This window comes from Alosa pseudoharengus, unplaced genomic scaffold (genome assembly GCF_046254945.1).
Source record: "Alosa pseudoharengus isolate Yale_2024_CS ecotype anadromous, Long Island Sound unplaced genomic scaffold, YU_APseudo_1.1 YU_APseudo_1.1_scf_11, whole genome shotgun sequence".
In the NCBI taxonomy this organism is placed as follows: domain Eukaryota; kingdom Metazoa; phylum Chordata; class Actinopteri; order Clupeiformes; family Clupeidae; genus Alosa; species Alosa pseudoharengus.
Genome location: NW_027468576.1, coordinates 21,682,084 through 21,704,136, shown reverse-complemented (window position 1 = coordinate 21,704,136; position 22,053 = coordinate 21,682,084). Strand labels below are relative to the sequence as shown.

Here is a 22,053-nt window from a genome sequence, read left to right as displayed (position 1 = left end):
ATACACTTTACAGCAGGACTGAATCCCTTCTGTGCATGTGCCTCTAATTTACAAGTACTTGCAAATAGAACATTTAACAGAATTGAGAGCGTGAATCAGGGACTCTGTTGAGCTATACCTGTATGTGTGTGTGTGTGTGTGTGTGTGTGTGTGTGTGTGTGTGTGTGTGTGTACCTGGAGAGTGTGGGGGAGTCTGCGGGGCCGATAGGGGTGTTCTCGGGGCCCAGCTCTGACAGGTCGGGCACCTGGGGACTGTAGGAGTTGTTAACCGAGGGGATGGCCCTCCTGACCAGCCGACCCCATGTGGCAATGTTGATATTCATCTGTGGCGCGCGCAGGAACGTTTTTCCTGCAGCGTGGAAGGAGGGAAAAGTGAAAAGAAAGACAGAGGTTTGTGTGTGTTTTGACAATTTTCTTTTAATTTAGACTGATGTGGACATTCTGCAGGCCAGGAGCTTTTATTATCAGAACACAATACACCTGACAATTTAACTCACCTTGCTGCTTGGAGAAGATTTTCTTTTGTCTTTGTAGTTTAGGTCTTCTCTCAATAACTGGGTTGAAAAAGGTAACCTAGCAAACAAGATCAAACGGAGGAGGCTTTATAGGCTGATCTCATAGACTCAAACAATGGTCTTCTCATGCTAGGAAATGAAAATGATGATTGGCACATGATGAATACGAGAGCTACTCCCGGGTACTGATCTAGGGTCAGCCTAGAGTGGATTGCTCACCTCAGCGAACAGTGTGCCCTGTGGCTCCAGGTACAGGCACATGCCATGGCGCTCGTTGTCCAGGAAGTCCTCCAGTCGCAAGAACTTGACAGCACACAGGGAGCGCCAGTCGCGCCAGTACACCGCAATCTCCAGCTCACGTGACTGTGGGCGCAATCACAAACATGTAAGCACAAACAGCATCCAACAACAAGACATGCAACTATGCCTCTATTGATCATTTCACAAAAACAAAGAAGTCCACAACTGATGAAAACCACATGGTTCATGACCAACACACAAGAGGAAGTAGCTTACACTACTACTATTAGAAGGGACAATGACTTTTCAATATTACATTTGTATTGTACATTACTGACTTTCTGCATGACAATTGTTACCCCTGTCTGTTATGTGGTTTGTGTTCCAAAGGATCTTGTGCCTACCTGAATGTTATGATGCGATGTATGGAGTGTGGACTGGTGTTATGATACATGTTATATGTGCTGCTCCTCTGTTATATGTTATATGTGGTGCTGTGCCCACTCTCTCTTGCTGTGAAACATGGAATGATGTGTGTATATGATTATCCCCAGGGGACATTATAAAATCTCTAAAAACTAGTCTCATATACAGGTTCAGAGCCATTGTGAATTCAGCTGAAAAATCTCTTAGCTTAAGTTTCACATGACCTCTTCTGACTTAATGAAATCAAATTACTATTCCCTCTCAGCTGTGGTCCACTCTCTTTATCACATGTGACACTAAATACAGAGAGCATAACCAAAATCCAAACTAGAAAAGCACTCCGTAGACAAAATACTGCCCGAGGCCCAACAGTCCCCTTTAATGTTGCATCTAGTGGAGTTAGCGGAAGCTTAATCATATTCGTGTAGGCGCCACACGAGTCTTCCTTGGCCCACGCCACACCTTTCCACAAAGTTTCATGAAAGTCAGGCCAGTAAAGTGCAACACTGGTGACAAACCAACCCAACCAACAGACAGACAGACACAGGTCAAAATATCCTCCTTAACTAAAATGTTTAGAATGCTACAAGTTAATGGGAACTTCCATTATAATCACCTATAGCCATCAGGCAGTAATACACGGAGTAATACATTGTGCCAACTTCCTTTGCAACTAGCCTTGATCATATTTCTGTCCTGTCCCCTATGCCAGCTGGTATTCTTCCTGGTCAACAGTTTTTGGACAACCATGTTCCCTCATGGCAGTAGAATAAGTTGCTGCTCAGGTTACCATAACACTGTTCACGTTGGCCAAGACATCTTGCATCTGCAGCTAAAGGGATAGGTCAGTTTAGGTAACTTGTGAATGGATACAGCAAAAGCACCGTTGGCTCAGATTGACAATTTGGCTCAGATTGCATGTTCGCCCTTGCCAAACAGATACAAAAGGAAAAGCAGCAGAAACGTCATCATGCAAAACACCACTCCTAAATCAGGTTTCCCTGCTCGCGTCACAACTCTCGTCGTCGACAGAACTCATGTTGGACTATTAGAATTATAAATTGCACTCTATTTGATACCACTTGCTGTAGTGTACAGCAAAGTACCAGGTTAGCAGAGGTGTGGGGTTGTGGACCAAAATAACAACGTCTTAACACTTTGGCACTAGACCCATGACAGCTTGTGAGAGGACTAGGAGTCAGCCGTCCCAGACACCAGTCTCTCCTCATTACACAACTTCACTTAGCTTAAGGGCTAACACTAACAGAGCATATCCAGTATAAGTATATAGCTGATAAGAGCTAATCAGGGTAAATAAATTAGTAAGAACACACACACTCTCGCTCACACAGGGGCTAGAAGAAGACCTGGATAGACACCCTGTGTGTGTTGGCTATGTCAATTATCACACTCACACACACACACACACACGGTGCAATGAGCTCATTCTATTGGAACAACTTCAAGGCAAACCCACTGAACTCATCCTTCACGTCTTTTCTCCCATCCAAAAGCCAGGACGTCATCTGACCCCCCCACCCCCCACTCATCCCCTCTCCAGGAGCAGACACCTTAATGGAAAATTACCATGTATTTTTCTCTCCATTATACCACCCAGTCCCCCATGCTTAAAACCCCTCACTCCTGCCTGTCTCCTGCCAGCTGATCAAAGCAGACACACCGGTGGGAGGTGGCCAATTGCATCTATTCTTCCAACACAAGGATATCAACACATGGTTTGCCTCAGGTCCAGGGAGTTTACTTTTACAGTCCTGCGCTCAGGTAACTCAAACTGTTGTCCAAGCCAGAGGATTTAAGAACGTCGGGAGGGTGCGGGGGCGCGGGGCGTGAGGAGAGAGAACAAACAGATTAGGAGTGACGACGGCGGTACTCCTTTTTAAGTTGCCTTCAGAAGGTGGGATGTGAGAGGGGTGAGCCAAAGCCTGGATTAACACTGCCAAAGTTAATTGTGGAGAAGGGCCCGTGGTTGTTCCACTTACTGTGTGAGTTAAAGTGTTGGGAGTTTTGTGTAGTAGTGTGCTTTTCATGGTTGATGGGTCAGAGGAACAAAGGGAAAGAGTAGTGTGTGTATGTGTGTGTGTTTGTGAGAGTGAGTGAGGAGAGAGAAAGAGAAAGGAAAAGAGAGATAGAGAGAGAGAGAGACAGAGACAGAGAGATTGTATTGTAGTAAATCTTGTGCGTAATTATGTGTGTGCGGAAGAGTCAAGAGTGCTCAAGAGGGAGTAAGAGGGAGAGATAAAGTACAATGGAGTCAATATGCACGGCAGAATGAGTGTGCGCATACCCTGTCCAGGTCGAGGGTAAACTTCTGGTCCCAGGCCTGGTTACTGACAGGCTTCCAGCTGGTCTGGCCCACCACGGTGTTATCCAACTTCAGCACAGCACTGATCTCATCTGGATGAGACACACACACACACACACACACACACACACACACACACAGACACACAGACACACAGTTTAGTTCAACCATCCCCAAAGCAGCAGAGGGTAGGATCAGTCTCTAAGAAAAGCCTGGGCTCACGCTGAGAGGACGCCAAAGCCCTCTACATCTACAGTATGTGTACCTCAGGCCTTGCTGTCGTCACCACTTTCCCCAACACAAAATCCTTCCCACTGAGCACTTACAAAAATGATTTAAATCTATTTAAAAACCCAGTTACTGAGTAACGTTAAGATATACTCTACGCTAGACATGCAGGAAAGACAGAATGATCTAAATGAATACTGTAGAGGGAAAGAGAGAAAGACGGGTGGTCACTCAACTGGTCAGCTCGTCGGACTTGGAGAGGTTACGACTGCTGCTGCCACGGTTTTTGTTACTGCGGCTCATAAAGGAGGAGCGGGCGTCGCTGGGGCTCCAGCCCGGCAGCATCATCGTCCCTCCCTTGGCGCGGCCCGGAACGGTCTCCAGCAGGTCCTGACAGCCCATGAGCCTCACATCCAATGTACCTGTTGTGCAAACCCACACAGTATCCAATACTTAATGAAAGGAGTCTGATTTATTGTGTTGCCTTACAGGTGTATGAATAGCGCATTATATACAGGTATTAACACTCTTTTTTTAGCAGGCCTGGTGGATTTGATTCCCAAACACACCATTGCGAGTCTGTGTCGCTTTGGATAAAGGTGTCTGCTAAATACCAGTCAAGTTTGAACGTTTAACTCTTTAGCATTTATATAACTCAATGAATAACTGGATCATAAGATAAAAACTAACAGGAAGTCTCCTTTCCACTCCCTGCCTTTCAAAAGGTGGATATAAAATGGCTAAGCTTACTTTGGCCATTCAAAACTCTGTGTGTGTGGTGCACGCGTGTGTGTTCTTCTGTGTGCTGCTGCACAGGTGAGAGGCGCCAGTTTTGGCTGTGTGACAGGTGTCTGACAGGATGTACGTGTGTGTGTGTGTGTGTGTGTGTGTGTGCATGCCCACGGGCCCGTGCAGGTGGCTTGGCGTGTCGTACCAGTGAGCGCGGCCGGCTTGGCCACCGTGCTGTACTGGGTATGTGTGGAGATGATGCTCTGGCGTGGGCTGAGCGGAGGCGACACCACCATGGCCAGCTCCTCCTTGACCTCGCTGATCTTGGGGTGGTTCTTGGGCAGCTCGCTCAGCCGCTGCTCCAGGGAGTACTTCAGCAGGTCCAGCTTCTGACTGGAGTCATTCAGCACCGCCTGGGCCTGAGGAGAGGACAGGAGAGAAAGGAAAGGAAGAGATGAAGAGAGAAAAAAATTAAGAAAAACAGAGTGAATACAGAGAGAAAGAGAGATCTAACTCACTCCTAATACCCAACACTAATACAGTTATACTCATACTCATATACCTGCCATACCCAAGCGGTCAATTCCATATTAACATTTAGGCTATGTTTCATACTGGCTACTTATAGTAAGTAAATCAAATAGGTAATTAGACAAATTAAGCACTAGGAAATGGCTAAAGGCAGCCTGTTTTATAGGCCTGCTGGCAAGCAAACACACCTACAGTCGTCTGTGGTCTGTCAAATGTTTTATCTCTTCAACCTACAGTGTGTATGAAGTGATGGTCAAAGGTCTAAAACTGCAACCACAGGCAGCCAACAGTAATGACCCCTCCCTCACACCTGGATCGACCGATACCATGAAAGCAGCCTACAAGGCCTGCATACAAAACCTCATCTCACTGCAGTTACGGTTCTGAAGGCACCCTCTGCACGGCACGTTGGCATGTGCAAACTCACACACACTGCACGGCCGTATGACTGCCCTGGCCGTTTGCACTGGGCAGCTGAGACCAAGATAGAGAACTGGCAGGCTGGGGTGAGCCTATGGGACACAGAGGGCTGCAGTATGCTGCACTCGCTCTAGAACATTCCATGGAGGCGTGCGACATCGACACCCACCTACACAAGCCTGACTGTAACATTTCACACGGCGTTGCGACCAAAGTCTGACTGGTGGCTTAACAGTGCAGCCGACTAAGGTGGGGAACAGTTTTTTTGTGACACACACATGCAATATTCATCTTCATTATCCTAAAGGTCAAGGGAAGACCCAGCAATGGTAACGCCATAAAACAAAAATAAAACCTCCTACTTCTCATAAACATCAAGCACGAGAACGGTCACTTGGTATAATGTAGATACTGAAGCTACATATCTCCATGACATTTATTAGCTACCAGTCCCAATGTTCCTGAATATTTCCCTCTCTCTTTCTCTAGGATGGCCCCTTTTTCAGAAGTGCGGAGAACTGAGGCTGATCTAAACTGATTAGAGAACTGATTAAGGGCAGATCCAAATGACCTCTCACCTCAGAGTGTCCCTTCTTCTCGGCCACCTTGTCCAACAGCTTCATGACGTTGCGGGCGCCCTCTGCCAAGGCCGACTCTATCCGGAAGTGATGTCGCAGCTCCTCCAGCCGCAGGTCCAGCGGACTGATGATGGGCTTGGTGCCAGGAACTGCACAGGGGTCACATGACACACATGAAGAACTCACACTAACCCACACAAAAGCACTCACAGACTTTCTCCTTTAGATTCTAGATTCTCCTTAGATTCCTCCTAGATTCTCTCTTTCAAGTAGATGAGGTTTTGAGAAACCACTGAGATTAAGACAGCAGTTAGGTTAATGTGTGTGTGTTTAAGCAATAAGCCACAAGAGGCTGTAGCTTACAGTGACTTTAGAACAACTAAGGGGTGTTGTCAGGCACTACGCAATAGTATACATAGATAATTAATTCTAAATACAGGCTAGGGAAAGAGCCTGGGGCAGCGGTGACCATGGCCTTGAGCGGTCACAGCCGACGGTAGGTAGCCTGGGAATACCCATACAAACTTTTGGCAAATTTGGGATTTGCTCTGCAGGTCCGTCTGGCCAAGAGGCCATTGAAGCCCATTTCAAATGTCCCTAAAACACGGGCACACAAATACAATCGCTAATCTGGCATGGACGTGTATTACCTTGGAACTGCGTAAACAACTGCATTTAAAACCTTCCTTTACAAGATTGCTACACTTTTGAAACGATTTGGTAAGAGCTTAATGTACCAATTTACCAATTTCACTGCTAGTTATGCCCCTACTGGAAGTCGTTAGTCAATGAACCTTTTCCAGACCCACTCTGTTGTACAGTTGTGAAGGTGTGGGTGTTCCCAGGCTACAAGATAGGCATACCGAGTCTATTCTTTATCTGATAATGTCATAATACTATTGAATGTTTTACTGCATCAAGTGTTGAATTGTGCAGTATCACACATTATTAAATATTCTCAATACGGAAACAGTGGGATATTGGTTTTGCTGTAATTAAATAACTGGCTAATGCAATGTTCTTTTGTGAAATATGTTTTTGTTTCAAGAATGCATGCATTTCTGAAGAAAAAAAATTCTGTAAGAAAATTCAGAAATAATTCTGATAATCCCAACACAGTAATCATGATCAATTATCCTAATGAGTAAAGCATCAGAGTGTAGAAAGTAATTTCATATTTCAACAATTCTCTTGATCCCCGAGAACAGGAAGCAAGAGGACTAATACGTACCATCATTACTCTCAAAGCCCATTTCACTAGCCTGGGTGGCTTTGAGGATTTGCATGCGGATGAATTCAATCTTCGTCTTGCTGTCTTGGAGCATCTGTTGGGCTGCAGCTAACAGCTTGCGATCCTAAGACAAAAGCGGGGACACTATTGCTTTAATTTCTGACAAAAACACTTACTGAAAGATATTCCATTTTGTCAGCCATGCTAGTTTGACTATCTAATCTTATGTGCACACAACATTGAGCCTCAGTCAAATATTCTAGAAATGATAATTGCATGTGTCCATGAAATACTGAGTTGATACCAGACAGAGCAAAAAAACTTCAACTTCAAAGTTGATTTGAAAATAAAATTACTCAAAAAAACAACATGGATTACTAAACAAGTGTCATGCTAACTACTGCATGGGGCCTCACTGACAAGTTAATGTAGAAGCTGATAAATATAAGGGATTCATAATTTAACACTCCACTGTCAACAAATTTTGTGAATTCCTTAAATCTAAAATAGCACTGTCTACAAACTGTATGAATCCCTTATATCTAAAAGACCACTGTTTACTAACTTTAAGTACTGTTATGAGACAGATGACTCATCCAGTCATCTTAATTATGGCTAATCCACATAATGTTTAGTGCAGTGTTATGGTATCTAAGCAAACAAAACATCTTTGAGAAGTCACCATTTCAAAACAATGGCAATGCATGTCCCACGGTCCACAGATGGGAAAGACACTGAAAATGTGTCATTTGTCTCTTATTCACCAGTGCACTGAAATACCCGCTTCTGGGAACCAACCCATGACTAAGGTCAACATTCCAATCCGGGCACAGCATTGCTGAACAATGCCATTGAGCTTATGGAATTTAGTGGCAGAAGTGGCCGATTTCATGTCCGGCCCAATCCTCCAATCTCTGTTTTGACTGGGAGCTGAGCGGTCGGTGTCACAGAGTGGAGCGGAGCATGCCGGGGGGGGGGGGGGGGGGTGTAGAGTGGAGAACAAGCAAGTGGGCCCTTTTCCTGAGGCTGGCGCGTTTGTCTGCTGACGCCAGCTGGGAGGCACTTCCTGCAGGACGCGCTGCAGGAACTCTCCAAGCATGTGACCGGCCTAACCTAGAATAGCCCGTGCAGTGGAGCAGTGAGAGAGAGAGAGCGAAAGAGAGAGAGAGAGAGAGAGAGAGAGAGAGAGAGAGAGAGAGAGAGAGAGAGAGAGGGGAAGAGCAGCCCGCATGTTCCCGCTCCCGCGCCCACATCCTCACCCACAGCCTCCATTCAGAAACCCAAAACTGCAGGGAAATAATGGGGGGAGAGACACGGAGGAAAGATACTTGTTGCGACTGAGAGGTGTGTTGTCAACAGCGTGACGGTGCAACGGTGACTGAAGCGGCCACGGGTCACTTAGCTCGTGTCACAGTCAGGTAGGAAAGAGCTTCCTGTTGCCTCAGCCCTCTTCCTGGTGCTCAAGAGCCACGCATGACAGACATTCCTGACTTATATCACTTCCTCAACAAATGACGCTCTGTTGATAGCAGGCAAGACAGAGTGAAAAAGCCCCGACATGCCGAGCACAGAAAAACAGAAAGTGAGCTAATTTGAAAAAGATACGACGACAAAACAAAAACAGAACGACTGGGCTGCTTGACAGCCTACTGACCGACATTTCCTCATGTCATACGCAGCTAATCTGGCTTCCCTAACCCCGATCACAATCCTAATCCGTCATAAAGGATCCACAGACTGATCTGGTTCAATATCCCAGCCTGAGTGATCACTGCTTTGTTCTGGGACAGTGGCATCCACCCTAATCCCTGGTCATGCCTCACTGGCAGCTTCGCTGGAGAAACTCTGGGCCTCAGAGAGAAAGAGAAAGAGAGAGGGAGAGGGAGAGAAAGATAGACAGAGAGAGAGAGAGAGAGAGAGATAGAGAGAGATAGAGAGAGAGAGAGAGAAAGAGAGAGAGAAAGACAGAGAGAGAAAAGCTGGAGGGGAAAAACGAGTGTAAACAGATTTAACTGATCACCTGTCCTCTTCCACTTCCTCTGTCCTGAGTTCAAGCTGAGAGGCTAATTTTAGACCACTGTCTGGGCCTGTGGGCTTACTCTTGCTGCCTTTTCTCCATCTCTTTTTAACTCTGTAACAAAGCTCAGAGCAAGAGAGAGAGAGTGAGATGCAGTCAGAGGGGGTGGGGGTTGCTGTCGCAGTTACAGGAAGCAACAGGTCAAGGCTGGGTTTTACTCTGGGAAAATTCTTCACATATTATTTTTCTTGTCTCACAGTGGCCTCCCTTTACAGGACTAGAGCAAGTCATCATTCTGTAAACAACAACAAAAACAACAGTGACAGCAACAACAACAACATCGGCTCCATGCACACTGAAAATAAAAATGAGGTAAATACTCATGATCCACTCGCTAAGACACGTACGAGGACATATAGGGTTCATCTCAGATTTCCTTTGCAGGAACCACAGAGTACAACAGGGTTAATGAGACTTCTAATACAAGGAGACACTTTCAGCACAGCATTTCAGGCTCAGACTGATGACTTGCTATCTCTCCAACATATCCAGGTCCCTCCACCACTTCTCCAGGTTTATTGGATATTTTCTCTCCCATCTGTTTCCATTTCTTTGGGATGGAACTTAAACAATCTCCCCTTCACTTCAAAGGACTCATCTCTGTACAGACGGCTCCTGAGTTGGACTGAATTCTTCACATTTAAGGTTGCTATTTTAGATAGGAGTTTCTTTTTTCCCCCTTCCAGTGTCTGCTGTGTGTGTTTACAATTCTGCACTCAGAATGGCTTTCAAGTGCTGCTGATCCTTTTTATTCCCCGTAAAGACATTTTGCTCTATGTAAATCATGCTGCCTCTGCAGTTGATCGTAGCCCTTTACCACTCATAAAAGACATAAATAGACATAAACATGTGAAAAATAAACGCACACAAATAACCTCACATGCATGGGCAGACACAAAGACGCAGATACACAAATTGAAGACACACATGCACACACACATATACAAAGTGAAAACACTCAGTCAAACATCACATACATAGACATACACAGAAACCCAGAGATACACAAAGCCAGGCAGTCTACCTTGGAGGAGCCGTTGGAGTACATCTGGATCATATTCTCAGCCCCCTGTTTGACTTTGAGCTCAATGTCATTCTGCCTCTTCAGGGCGGCCAGGCGGCTACTGTTGGTGCAGGTCCGGGCCTCACTGCTCAGGGTGTCGGGGGTCATGGGATATTCAGATACTACAAGGACAAAGACAAGAGCTCCGTTAGGAGTCAAAAGAAGAAGAAAAAAAAACTTTCTATGGTAAAAGCAGCATACTTTGACATTGATGAAAGCAGCACTTACTGCACACAGAAATAGCTAATGAAGATACACATGAAGCTGGAACGACAACTACAACAAAGCTCTCGGAAATGAGGACAAATGGAACGGAGACTCAGCTGTGTAAAAAAAAACTGCCACCAAGGCAGTATGATTCACACAGATTGTTTATTTCACTTATTTGAACTAATTATCAATAAGGCTTTGTTTGACACTACAAAGCAACAAGGCCTTTATACAGAGAACTAATCAAAACCAGAGATGCAAAAAGCAAATAGATGGGGACACACATTATATTATGATCAACTGTAATAAAGAAAACGCCCGGCATTATGAGCCGTCTTCTAACTAAGTCCAAACAAAAGTAAACACAGTCTAAACAAGGCATCCAACAAGGACATTTTTATGAAGACCACCCCCTCTGGGGGGGGGGGGGGAGAGAGAGAGAGAGGCTCTTCACCAATAAAAATGAAGAAAACATTTCACAGTTAAGCTGAACAGTTAAGCTGCCAAAACACCACCAAACCACAGGGCCATTAAACGGTTAAAGCCAGCGACTCCGTACTCCCTTCACTTCCAACAATTGCCTCCTGGGCCTCAGTAGATAGAAGAGGGCTTTCCTCAGGGCGACACCTCCATTGTTGTTTGAAGTAGAAAAACGGAGGTTGCGCAACAAAAACACAATACGTGACAGCTTTAATAAGCTGGTGTTCAAGGGAGGGGAGGATGGGGTGATGTATGCGTGTCTGTATATTGTGTATGTGTGTGCGCGTGTGTGTGTATGGCGGGTCGGGAAGGGGTGGGGGGGGTGGACGTGTGCAGGCAGGACCCGCGCGTGCGGCTTTGCAGGCGACAGCCAAAGCCGGTTTGTGAAAGGCGCTCTATGTGAACCGACAACCACCTTGGTCCTGGCCAGGGTGGAATGACTCGTGCGAGGGTTGGGTAAACAGTAACTTTCTCGAGCCAAACAAACTGCTGCGAACGCCACACAATGCTCATCGCAACGCAACACAACCCAACACTGCAGTGATGATGCAATGGGAGAAAATACACACCATGCCAACGAAATTCATATAATACAAGACATGCCTTTATATAATTCACACGAATACCCACAGCATAATCACAATAATTAACTTTTATTAATAACAGTGGAACAGCAAAACTGAATTCTTATTAAACCAATGCACTGACAATTGCTCCATGAAAAATCCCATTAAGCCACTGTGGTGTACTGTACTGAGCTCACGCAGATGGACAGAGAGTATTGAAGTCATAAATCAGGGAGTGAGTCCTGAGACACGCAAGGGACAGAGTGTCTTCAGGGAGACGAGAGGAGAGGGCGTTCATGTGTGTGTGTGTGTGTGTGCACTCTTTCGGCCCTCACGGGGCTTCCAGCGCACCTTCAGTCAGCAGCTTGTTCCGCAGGGGCCGCAGTACTGATGCATGAGATCATCTCCTCGTGTCAGGACAGGCACACCAGCACCAGCAAAACACACACACACACACACATTTACACACCGTGTCACACGGGCAATGAATCATTCATTACCCGCAACCACAAAAATCACACAAAAAAGGATCAGACTTCAATTAGGTCCCCTGTTAAACTTGGAACACGTCAGTGTCCCACTGCAGAGTTTCACATGGACAGGGAAATGGGAGTCTCCCTTCTCTCTCCCATTTTTCGGCTACTCCCACACCACAGCCCAGGAGACCAAGTCGCCATGCCTAACTACGCAATGGAAATGGATCATCTCAAGGCTGCAGTTTCGGCCTCTGTTTTAGCACGTTGCCCGTCGTCACCAGTAACCGTGTATGGACCCGCGCCTTCCTTCCTTTCACACACTTAACCGCAATCACCGTCGGGAGATCGGAGTCAGATTTAGTGAACTATAAATGGAGCGGGACCCATCTTCGTTATCTCCGTGAGACCTCCCTGAAATCTAAACACTTCAGACCTTCTTCCTGTAATCTGGGCGACGATAAAAAAAATGAAAACACATAAATGTAGGGCAAAAAGCTGGAGCCTACAGTTTAAGGCATAGGGGCTATATAGAGTTTGCCTGGCTGTTTTCTTGCGTGAAGGATGAGAGCTCCAGGCCAAGCCATCATTACGCCCGTTAATAATCCGTTTTCAGTGGGAAGGGACTGACAGCTTGTGATTTAACTGGAGGTTATAAAATGAAAGGCAGCCCGTGCTCAGAACGACAAACAACGGAGTGGAGAACGCATAGTATGTCAGGGTCAGAGACGTACTGTAAAAACAAAAAACATGCTTTAACACTGAAATAAGTAACCTTTGCTCCAGTAGTTTCTTTTTGTTGTTGTTTTGAGAACACGTAACAACTGAATGTTACAAATTAAGTCTGTGTCATCATTTACAAGAACAGCACATTCACAAAAACATTGTGAACAAGTTTGGATTTCTCTCAACCTAAAGTGAATTTGAGCCATCTCCTCAGAGTGGCTCTGCACTGATGACACTGCTTCACACTTCCCCTGGGCGTGGGCTTGGGAAGTGTTCTGCCCGGCGACGAGGCTTTGGCTTTGTGTCTGCCAGCCTGTTAGGAGAAGTAAGTGCTACAAGTTCCCAATTAAGCGTGTGCTGTTCAAAGGGCAGGTGTGCCATAAAGTGGCCCTAATAAGTACCCTGTTTGCCCTGTGGTGGGCAGAGGGATTAACTACATCCAGACTACACCAATGCAGAAGCAGCTCGTCATACTACTGCAGCCTTTGAAAGAGAGCATACGTGTGCATGTGTGTCTGTGTCTGTGTGCGTGTGTTTAAAATTGGCATACGACACCAAGGATAGGATTTTACACTACTCTTTTGCAGTTTTTAAAGTTCAATTGTAAGTATAGACAAACTCACTGAAATCACTGCCTAGAGTAATTAAATCCATGATGTAAATGCAGCTGACTTGCATGGGGGGGGGGGGGGGGTAGAAATAGGGCCTTAGTTTTACATCAAGAAGTGCTAAAGGGCACACACCACAGCATGTAACTTGAATTGTGCTTTTCAAAACAGTAGTGCTGCCGCGATTAGTCGACTTAGTCGACCTAATCGACCATGAAAATTAGTCGACGGCAATTTTTTTTAGTCGAAGAGTCGTTTTACTATTGACCGCCTATTTATTTTTGGTCTCACACGGCTGTAATGTTATATTAACTCTATGTTATTAACTCTTGAAAAGTACAATGACTGTCTTTGGATGTTAAACAGGCTACTAAGACTTTGGCATGTTTTAAACCCCACTATGCACGCAAGTGTTAATGCCAGCAGCAAAGCTGCGTGCCTGCCTGCTTTCAGCGCAATTAATTATTAGACAGAGCTAAGTGGGGGGGAGCTAAGCTAGTAGGTTACGCTAGTCCAGACTCTGACTAATATAGTAGCCTATTGTGGAAATTGAAATAAAGTGTCTCACGTTGACAACGCAACGGCGTGTCATTACTGTAATTCATTCATACAAAAAAACGTTAAACCGAACATGCCGCCGCCCGTGATATCAACAATCAAGGTGCGCGTCATTTCCCATGGTCAATAAGTCACAACGCATATTTTTTTAGCGTTCAAGCCAACTGATAAAGTGAAGTAACCTATGTGGTAAGACGCGCAAAGTGCCTGTAGCCTACTTGTTTTGAACATGCTGATGTTAGGCTCATTTGCAAAGTCCTCAACTCCTGTCGCCTTTCAAAGTCCAGCGTTTCTCAAACTATGGGCCGCGCGGACCAGCACCTAACCAGCACCGGCCGTAACGTGGACATTGCTGGTCCGGAGCCGCGGAGTGAAATTATTCCCGGGGCTTCGTCTGATAATTTGCTGCGCAATTGATCAAGGAACCGCGGACCGACAGAAAAAGAAAACAAACTTTTCTGCAATCAGTATGAATTACTTGCTAATTTGGTGTCATCAAACATAGAGGCATACAATTAAATGGTGGTAATACGTTCATTCAATGCGCGAGAGAAACTGAAACCACTTGATAACGTTGGTAGCAAATCTCCAATTCAACCTATTGGAAAGCTATTTAATTATGAAACTACATTTAATAGAACAATGTGGATTTATGCAACTTCCATAAAAACAGAGCACAGACTATAATACACTATCTAGAGTATTGTATAGTCAAATTTGAATAACGTGGCCAAAAGCTTGTGGCATAATTAAATATGTAAATATTCTTTCCATTTGCCTACCAGTATATGATGCTTGCATGAGGGAAACATCCCAAAACGATGACACCCATATAATTGCTGTTGTTTTGAGAAGTATTTATCATGCAACCATGCTAAAGCAATAGAACTATTCTAATTATATTTTACATTAGTAAAGCAGTCCTCTGATGTGCATGTTTTCAAACTTTTTGTGAACAATGTTAGCACTTTAAACACTGGCTGCTTTGAAGTGCATGTATAACAATATAGCATAACAATAATAATTGTGATGTGATATAATGATAATTTGATGGGGGGTGGGTTCATGTAGGTGGGCCCTATGACCCCAAAGTATGCCATGACCGGGCCTCAGGTCAAAGAAGTTGTCTATGTCGATGGCAACACTGGCATACAAATAAAGTCTATCAAAGGTCTGAAGGTAGCATTTTAAATGGGTGTTTTTTTTTTAATACATAATGTTTTTGAACAGTTTACTTACAGTAATACAGCTTCTAACAAAAGTAGGGTGATATATATTTTACGTTTTCCCTTTAGTTGAGTTCAAAATAAAACGTACACAACAAAATAACAAACACTTGATTTTAAAAAAAAATAGTCGTTTAGATTAGTCGACTAATCGAAAAATTAGTCGAAAGATTAGTCGTTAGAAAATTAGTCGTTAGTGGCAGCACTACAAAACAGTGCTTATACTTTCCATGTACCATTGCGACACTACCTGCAACCATCATACTGGATTCAAATTTCGCATTCATTTCAAGCATTTACATTTTTAAGAAAATGGAATTGTTTTTCTTTTAACAGGAGAAACTGAAAGGAAACTCGGTTGAGAAGTGGAGATGGCGACACGAAGGCACGCATAGCGAATGAGGTGCACTCAGGTTTTCATGACAGCTCACCGACAAGGGACAACAGGGGGGAATGGCTTTGTTCACGTCAATGCAATCACTTCCTCATCAGGGTTCCAGCCTTGCGGGGCTGACACACACAGCTGACATCCAAGGCAGGACTTACCCTCTCTGCCAGCCAGGCCTTGTGACTGCGAGATATCTCCTCAGCTGGCCAACAACCCCAATCCTTCCTCTCCCTAAGTCTCCTCTCTCCCGCTCTCTCTGGCATACTCCCTCTACCTTTCTCTTGCCCTGTTTCTATCTCATTCACTCACCTCTCTCCATGTTTTAACTCTCCACCTCTTCCTCCTGACTTGACCCTCCCCCTCCTCTTTTCTTTACTGCCCCCTCTCAGTCTTTTCCTCTTCTTGGTAAACAGCCGGCTGAAGAGAGGAGTGGTACACTCCTGCCTTTAGCCAGCCAATTACAACAGCCTTTCTGTGCACTGTGACTGCAACCATTGCTGGGAAACTCAGACATATGTGTAATTACACACACACACACACACACACACACACACACACACACACACACACACACACACACACACACACACACACACACACACACACACACACACACACGTTAGCAGAGAAATAGGCCATCAGAGATCTAATAGGTGACACTCACATACAAACTTCACCCTCAGACCGCATGTCCAATAGCTATCCATTTACACCAAAAGAACTTGTGAACAAATAAGTAAAGATATACACAAGGTGTCCAAAACATACAATCCCAGAAAGGCAAACACACATGGACTAACATATAGGGCTGGATAATAACACTCTGGCACTGATTGCAACTCCCAGAGGGATCCTCCTCACTCACGCCCTCGTTACGTCTAGCAGACACAGCACTCTCCCCCACCCATAGCCAGCTCTCGCTTAATGGATCACAAACACACTCGGGGCATCTCTCTCTCTCTCCCTCTCTCTCTCTCTCAGTTCTTCAACAACAGCTCCAGCCCTTTCCCTGTCGAGACTCATCCAGTGACTTACTGGCCTTTGGCATAATGACATGAGCCTCTCCTCAGCCTCCTTTGTAGTAGCTATTCTAAGGGTCAGGAGTTATGCCATAACCATTTATCAAAAAGATTGGACGGTGATTGCGATCATAGTGTCATGACAGCTGACACATGAGTGGAAAGGAACAGTTTTGTTATTGTGCCTTTAAAGCTCCATTTGGCCAAGGTGAAAATGTTAAAGAGAAATGAGTCAACTAGACCCATGTTTTCGTATATCTGGCATAGGACTACAACTAACGATTCTTTTCATAGCCAAATAATCTGTTGATTATTCTCTCGATTAATCGATAAGGTGAAAAAAAAATTACATTCGTGCTTTCTATCCACATGGAAAAGATATTTCACTTACTGTCAGTAAAGTGCAATCAGTGAATTTAAGTGTTTTTCTTAAAATGACAAACTGATAAATCAATTACCAAAATGACTGCCGATTAATGTAACAGTTGACAACTAAGCGATTAATTGTTGATGCCCCAATCTGGCACACTTTACATCCCCTGGACCTTGCAAACCAAACTTGAGAAAAACCCACGGTGTATTCATAATGTAAGATACTTCCACTTTCATAAGTGAAATATTTCAGTTTTCATACCTTTAAATATATTCAAAAAGTAACAACAAAACATACAGTTATTGACATCACTATGATCTCAAGACTTAGTGGACACCCTGCAGAGCATGCTTAGATGTGATTGGAAACCTGCAATTTGAACACATCAACCTGAACCATCAGCAGTGACGCAGCCCACAGCCTTACCTAGAAGCTCCTCGGGGTCCTTCACCACAATGTGGGCGTTGAGCTCCTGCAGCTCCTGGTGGAGCTCCTCCACCTTCTTGCTGGACTTCTTCAGCATGTTGTCCACGTAAGCCAGGCTCTTCTTGTCAGTGGTGACCTTACGCAGGTTCTCGGCACCCTCTTTGATCTTTAGCTCTTTGCGGATCTCACGCTTGATCTGGTCTTTGATCTCGTCCAGCTTCTGCTGCACCATGGTGTCGGACAGGTCCAGGTTGTGGCCCAGGCCGAGGCGCTCGGACACTTGGTGACCCAATGTGTCCCCCTGAGGATTATGAAATACAACAAGGTATATCAACTGAACAGCTACAATATACGTAAACAAACCACAAGGAACTAATGATTTTTTTTATGATGTACCAGTCATCCATTTTAATCATTTGAAAACAAGCAAAGAGGTAGTATAGCAACTGTGCTACGACTAAATGCGTCTTCATGAACATTTAATTTAATGTTGCCTTTCCAGAACATTGTATATGACTCCAAATCCAGGCCAGAAAAAGCTTTTTAAAGTTTATATTAAGCTTTCACTTTCTGTCCACATGCAATCACATTAAACTCACATTACACTGCACGGTCAACAGAGCCAAATGATGTACAAAACAACTAGCCTATAACCGCAACTGAAAATAAACCTGCAATGCTAAAAGCTGAAGTCCTTGGCCAGTGCATTTAGACTAGGCTTCTGATGTTAGAGAAACAAAACAAACAAAGTGGTAGGAAAAGTAGACACAAAAGTAGTATTTCAAGAAAAAAACAACATGAAGTCAGTGTACATTTAAATCTTTCACAAATGTTTGTGGCCATAGCAAAGTAATTCCCACCCAAACAGTAGTTCTGTTTGATCTCATGAGTGGGCAACATGGCTGCCAGTCTATGCAGGTCTCTGGACCCCTTTAGAGGTTCTTGACGACTTTGCCCTTGACACGGCAGCCTTGCGTGTGTCTGGAGCCACGGAACCATTATGTAATGGCATAAAGCTGGACAGCTAATCTGTGTGCTGGGAAGGCACAGGGGGGCCTCTGTCAGTGCCACAACGAGCTCTAGGCCGAGCACACAAACACACCGGGTGACCTTAACAAAAGCCAGCAGTGACCAGACAATGCCAAGGAATGCGGTCCCTCTCCACACGTCATGACCAAAGCACCCACACCATACACACCACACACACACACACACACACACACACACACACACACACACGTAAGGTGTGCGTCACCTAACAATAGTTTGGTTCAGTGTAATTCAACCTGGAACATCCCATTCCCAACACATTTTCAGTTATTTCATTTCAAGACCTGTATGGAACAACTAAATGTAATGTTTTGAAGACTTTGACTTTAATAGCACTTAGGCACAACTGTATCTCTAGCTAGAAGCTAGAACTCCTGTCAGTGCATCTGCTGGTCTGTAACCTTTCTCCTCTTCAACTCCTGCCACTGCAGTTTGCACAAACATGTAGTTTCCTTGAACTGGGAGTGCACAGCCCACCTCCACAACACACAGAGAGCCCCCTTAAAGCAGCCAACTCTCTGCTTGATTTACAGGCATACAGCAAACACTCCACTTGGCATCCACCGCCTCTGCTATCAATAGGGTGCGGCACAGACAGGCTTCAGGCTTCTGACTCCAGGCGTAAAACACCAACTAGAAAACTTGACCCCGCACGACCACAGCACACTAAAAATAACAGGTAAATTTGCTATGTTCAAAAATAATAGGTGTTCAGACAACGCAGGCATGCTAAGTGTAGCATTTCAGACGCTCTGAATGCTGTAATTATGCATAAGATAGGGGATAAAAAGTTGGAAACCGTTCAATAAGTATTCTATACGCTTTCCAAAGCTGACCAAGAGTTTTGGAACATACAATAGCATACAATAGCGCACTTCCACTTCCAAGATCAAACTATTTTAAAACATAAACAATGGGCCCAGGGCAGCTCAGCAGAGCATGATCACAAAGGCATATACGTCAGATTGCTTACCAACACCTCCACTACTCCAGCTGCACAAACAGCGTCGCGCATTTTCAGTCGTTTTCCAAACCTTCTTTGAAACAGTCAACCGTCTCCTAGGCTTCCGCAAAGATCCGATTTTAGGATCACGATCTCACTATGAATCTGCAGAGTGTCCCATACAAACCACTGTGTGCCAGACTAAGAGGGAAGACTTGCACTGGGCTTTCCGCACTGGCTGTTCCTTAGACATCAGAATGACCACAGTTTAGAGAGCACAAATCCTCCTAAGCCCCTGTTCTGGCCGGTGGCCTAGTTAAGGACATCAGTGACGAGAGAACCTGGAAAGTTAACACGGCTCTTAAAATAAAACCAGCCAAAGACCTCGGATGTATGGCCGTGCCTGGCTTCTATCTCCTTACCTGACGTAAACAAAGGTGTCTTTTGGCAAAGAGCCCACCTGATAGGTGACCCTCCTGTTCGGTGGGGGCTCTGGCTAGTGGTTGGGATGGAGCAGATTGAGATTCGAAGCTGCAAGTGCAGGGAATTTTCTAAAACAAGTATATTACATTGGGAGTTTCTGAAAGACTGGCTTATTTGAACATATGGAATATTATTTTGAACTGTTTAAGGTCCAGGAGACTTTTATTTCTGTAACTGTTCACACAATGCAATTTCGTTTTTGGAAGAAAAAAAAAACACGACACTCCCTTTGCAACCCTCGTCCTGCAGATGCCATGCTATTAGTGTCATAACAGCTGCATAGAGGAAATGGTACAGCACATTTGTGACCCCTCATGTGCATACTGACTGCGTGTGCATGTGTCTGAACATCCTGCGTGCAATGTGTACGTCAAGCCCTCCAGGGCGTCTTAAGCTCTTTCCAGGCCCATCTTGATGTCAAGAATAGAAGGTGTACTGTATTGTGCACATAAACACACAGGGTGTGGGGGGGGGTGCATGGAAAGCTTCCAAGGAAAGTGACACAAATTTTGAACAGTCAACAACTTTTAGATTTAACTCTTTGGCATTGATTGCCACTACTAAATAAATGCCAAGAGAACAATATATATCTCCTGTGCATTCCAGTATTTAGCTAAAATGTCCATATAGTCTGGTTTACTAAAGCAAGTGGGAGAGTTCCACATTCAGAGGTATCCCTGGGCTACCTGTTACACAGTACACAAAACATGGTCCTGCGGAAGTTTGAAAGGAACCTGAATGTAACTTTCAGCTCAGGTAAGGTAAATCCCACTTAGACTAATTTGCATTTTACTTCCTTCATCCTGAATGTCACTCTTCCCCTAAGCCATACGTGACTCCACAGGTCCTGAGAGAAAAGGGGGAAAAAACACAATGCCTACAAACGGGGCAATGCTGACACAATCCGAAATGAGACAAACTGACATTCTCTACCTCTGCAGCAGTTAGCTGGGGCTCTTAGAAAGGCTGAGACAACCATGACTCACACTCCTCTTTACCGAGTGGAGAGCAGAGCACAGATGAGGTGTGTGTGTGTGTGTGTGTGTGGGGGGGGGCTGATGGTGTTAGCCAGGGCTTCCCTCCCAATCCAGAAACCCCAAAAGTCCTGTCGACTCCACCCAGCAACTCGGCCTGGCCAGCGCACAGATCCAGGAGCGGAGCGGACAGAGCATTGCATAACCGGCTAATTCCCACACAAGGGATAACAGGTGGCCACGTACTCGGACCATAAAGCCCACAGCCTGCCAGAGGACGGCTACGTTCAAGAGAGAACCTTCACCTTGGTTTGTAATTCTCCAGTGGCAAACTGAATGTGGCATGGTGACAAATGCCTGTGGTGACGGACAATCAGTCACATGGATAGTATACAGAGAGAGAGGAGGTAGGTAGGGGAGAGAGAGAGAGAGAGAGAGAGAGAGAGAAAGAAAGACAGAAAGAAAGAAAGAAGGAAAGAAGAGAGAGAGAGAGAGAGAAAGAAAGAAAGAAAGAAAGCAAGAGAAAGAAAGAAAAAAAGAAAGGTCATGTAGTTTGTGTGTATTGAGTGAAATAATGCATTAAATAAAAATAAAAAATGTAATGGCACATGATCAAAGACAGCTAAAAACACCTGTTGTTCTCTCTAGCTACCGAGGCTATTTATTGTGTAGTTTTGTGATCCGAGTAAGAGCAACTTTTCCAGCACTATGTTACCAAATATATTGCGCAAATACAGCTTTATCAACTTTACCAACTGGGTTGTTGTTGCCGTTTGATTGACAACTCTTGTTTTTTGGCTAGGCTAGGTTTGGCTGAGTTGGTTTTTGACAAAACATTACTGCAGCTTTAAGCAGCTGTTTCTGTTTCGTGACAACCCTGAACACTAGTGAAGTGAAACACCGTACACATGAGCTAATTACAGCAAAGAGCACAGCATGAATGAACTCAGGGAGTTTAAGCTCTACACACTCTTTACGACTTATAGACTCTTCCAATCAAAAAGGCTTACGCATTTCTGGCACTCTTCCTGACAAAAAAAGAGAAACCTTTTTTGTCCTGATATACAGATAAAGGTACTGCTATAATTTGCATTACATGCTGTGTAAACAAAGTAGGCCCATCTTGCCCCAAAAGAGCACTGTGTGTGTACTGTAATGCCCTTATGCCAATGTTTCCCTAGCATAGAAT

General features: G+C 44.8%; 1 protein-coding gene across 2 annotated transcripts in view; it reads right to left on the bottom strand.

Annotated features, from left to right (window-relative positions):
• The window catches only part of pkn2b (protein kinase N2b), a 30,694-nt gene that overhangs the window by 5,696 nt on the left and 2,945 nt on the right, over positions 1 to 22,053 (bottom strand). For both annotated transcript variants that reach the window (XM_076278411.1, XM_076278412.1), the window contains exons 2-11: positions 17,415 to 17,715; positions 10,323 to 10,483; positions 7,222 to 7,345; positions 5,991 to 6,139; positions 4,667 to 4,880; positions 3,969 to 4,154; positions 3,487 to 3,596; positions 735 to 878; positions 498 to 573; positions 175 to 349 (exon numbers count right to left, since the gene is read on the bottom strand). In XM_076278411.1, coding sequence (XP_076134526.1) covers positions 175 to 349; positions 498 to 573; positions 735 to 878; positions 3,487 to 3,596; positions 3,969 to 4,154; positions 4,667 to 4,880; positions 5,991 to 6,139; positions 7,222 to 7,345; positions 10,323 to 10,483; positions 17,415 to 17,715 — 1,640 coding nt within the window. The remainder of the gene's footprint in view (positions 1 to 174; positions 350 to 497; positions 574 to 734; positions 879 to 3,486; positions 3,597 to 3,968; positions 4,155 to 4,666; positions 4,881 to 5,990; positions 6,140 to 7,221; positions 7,346 to 10,322; positions 10,484 to 17,414; positions 17,716 to 22,053) is intronic.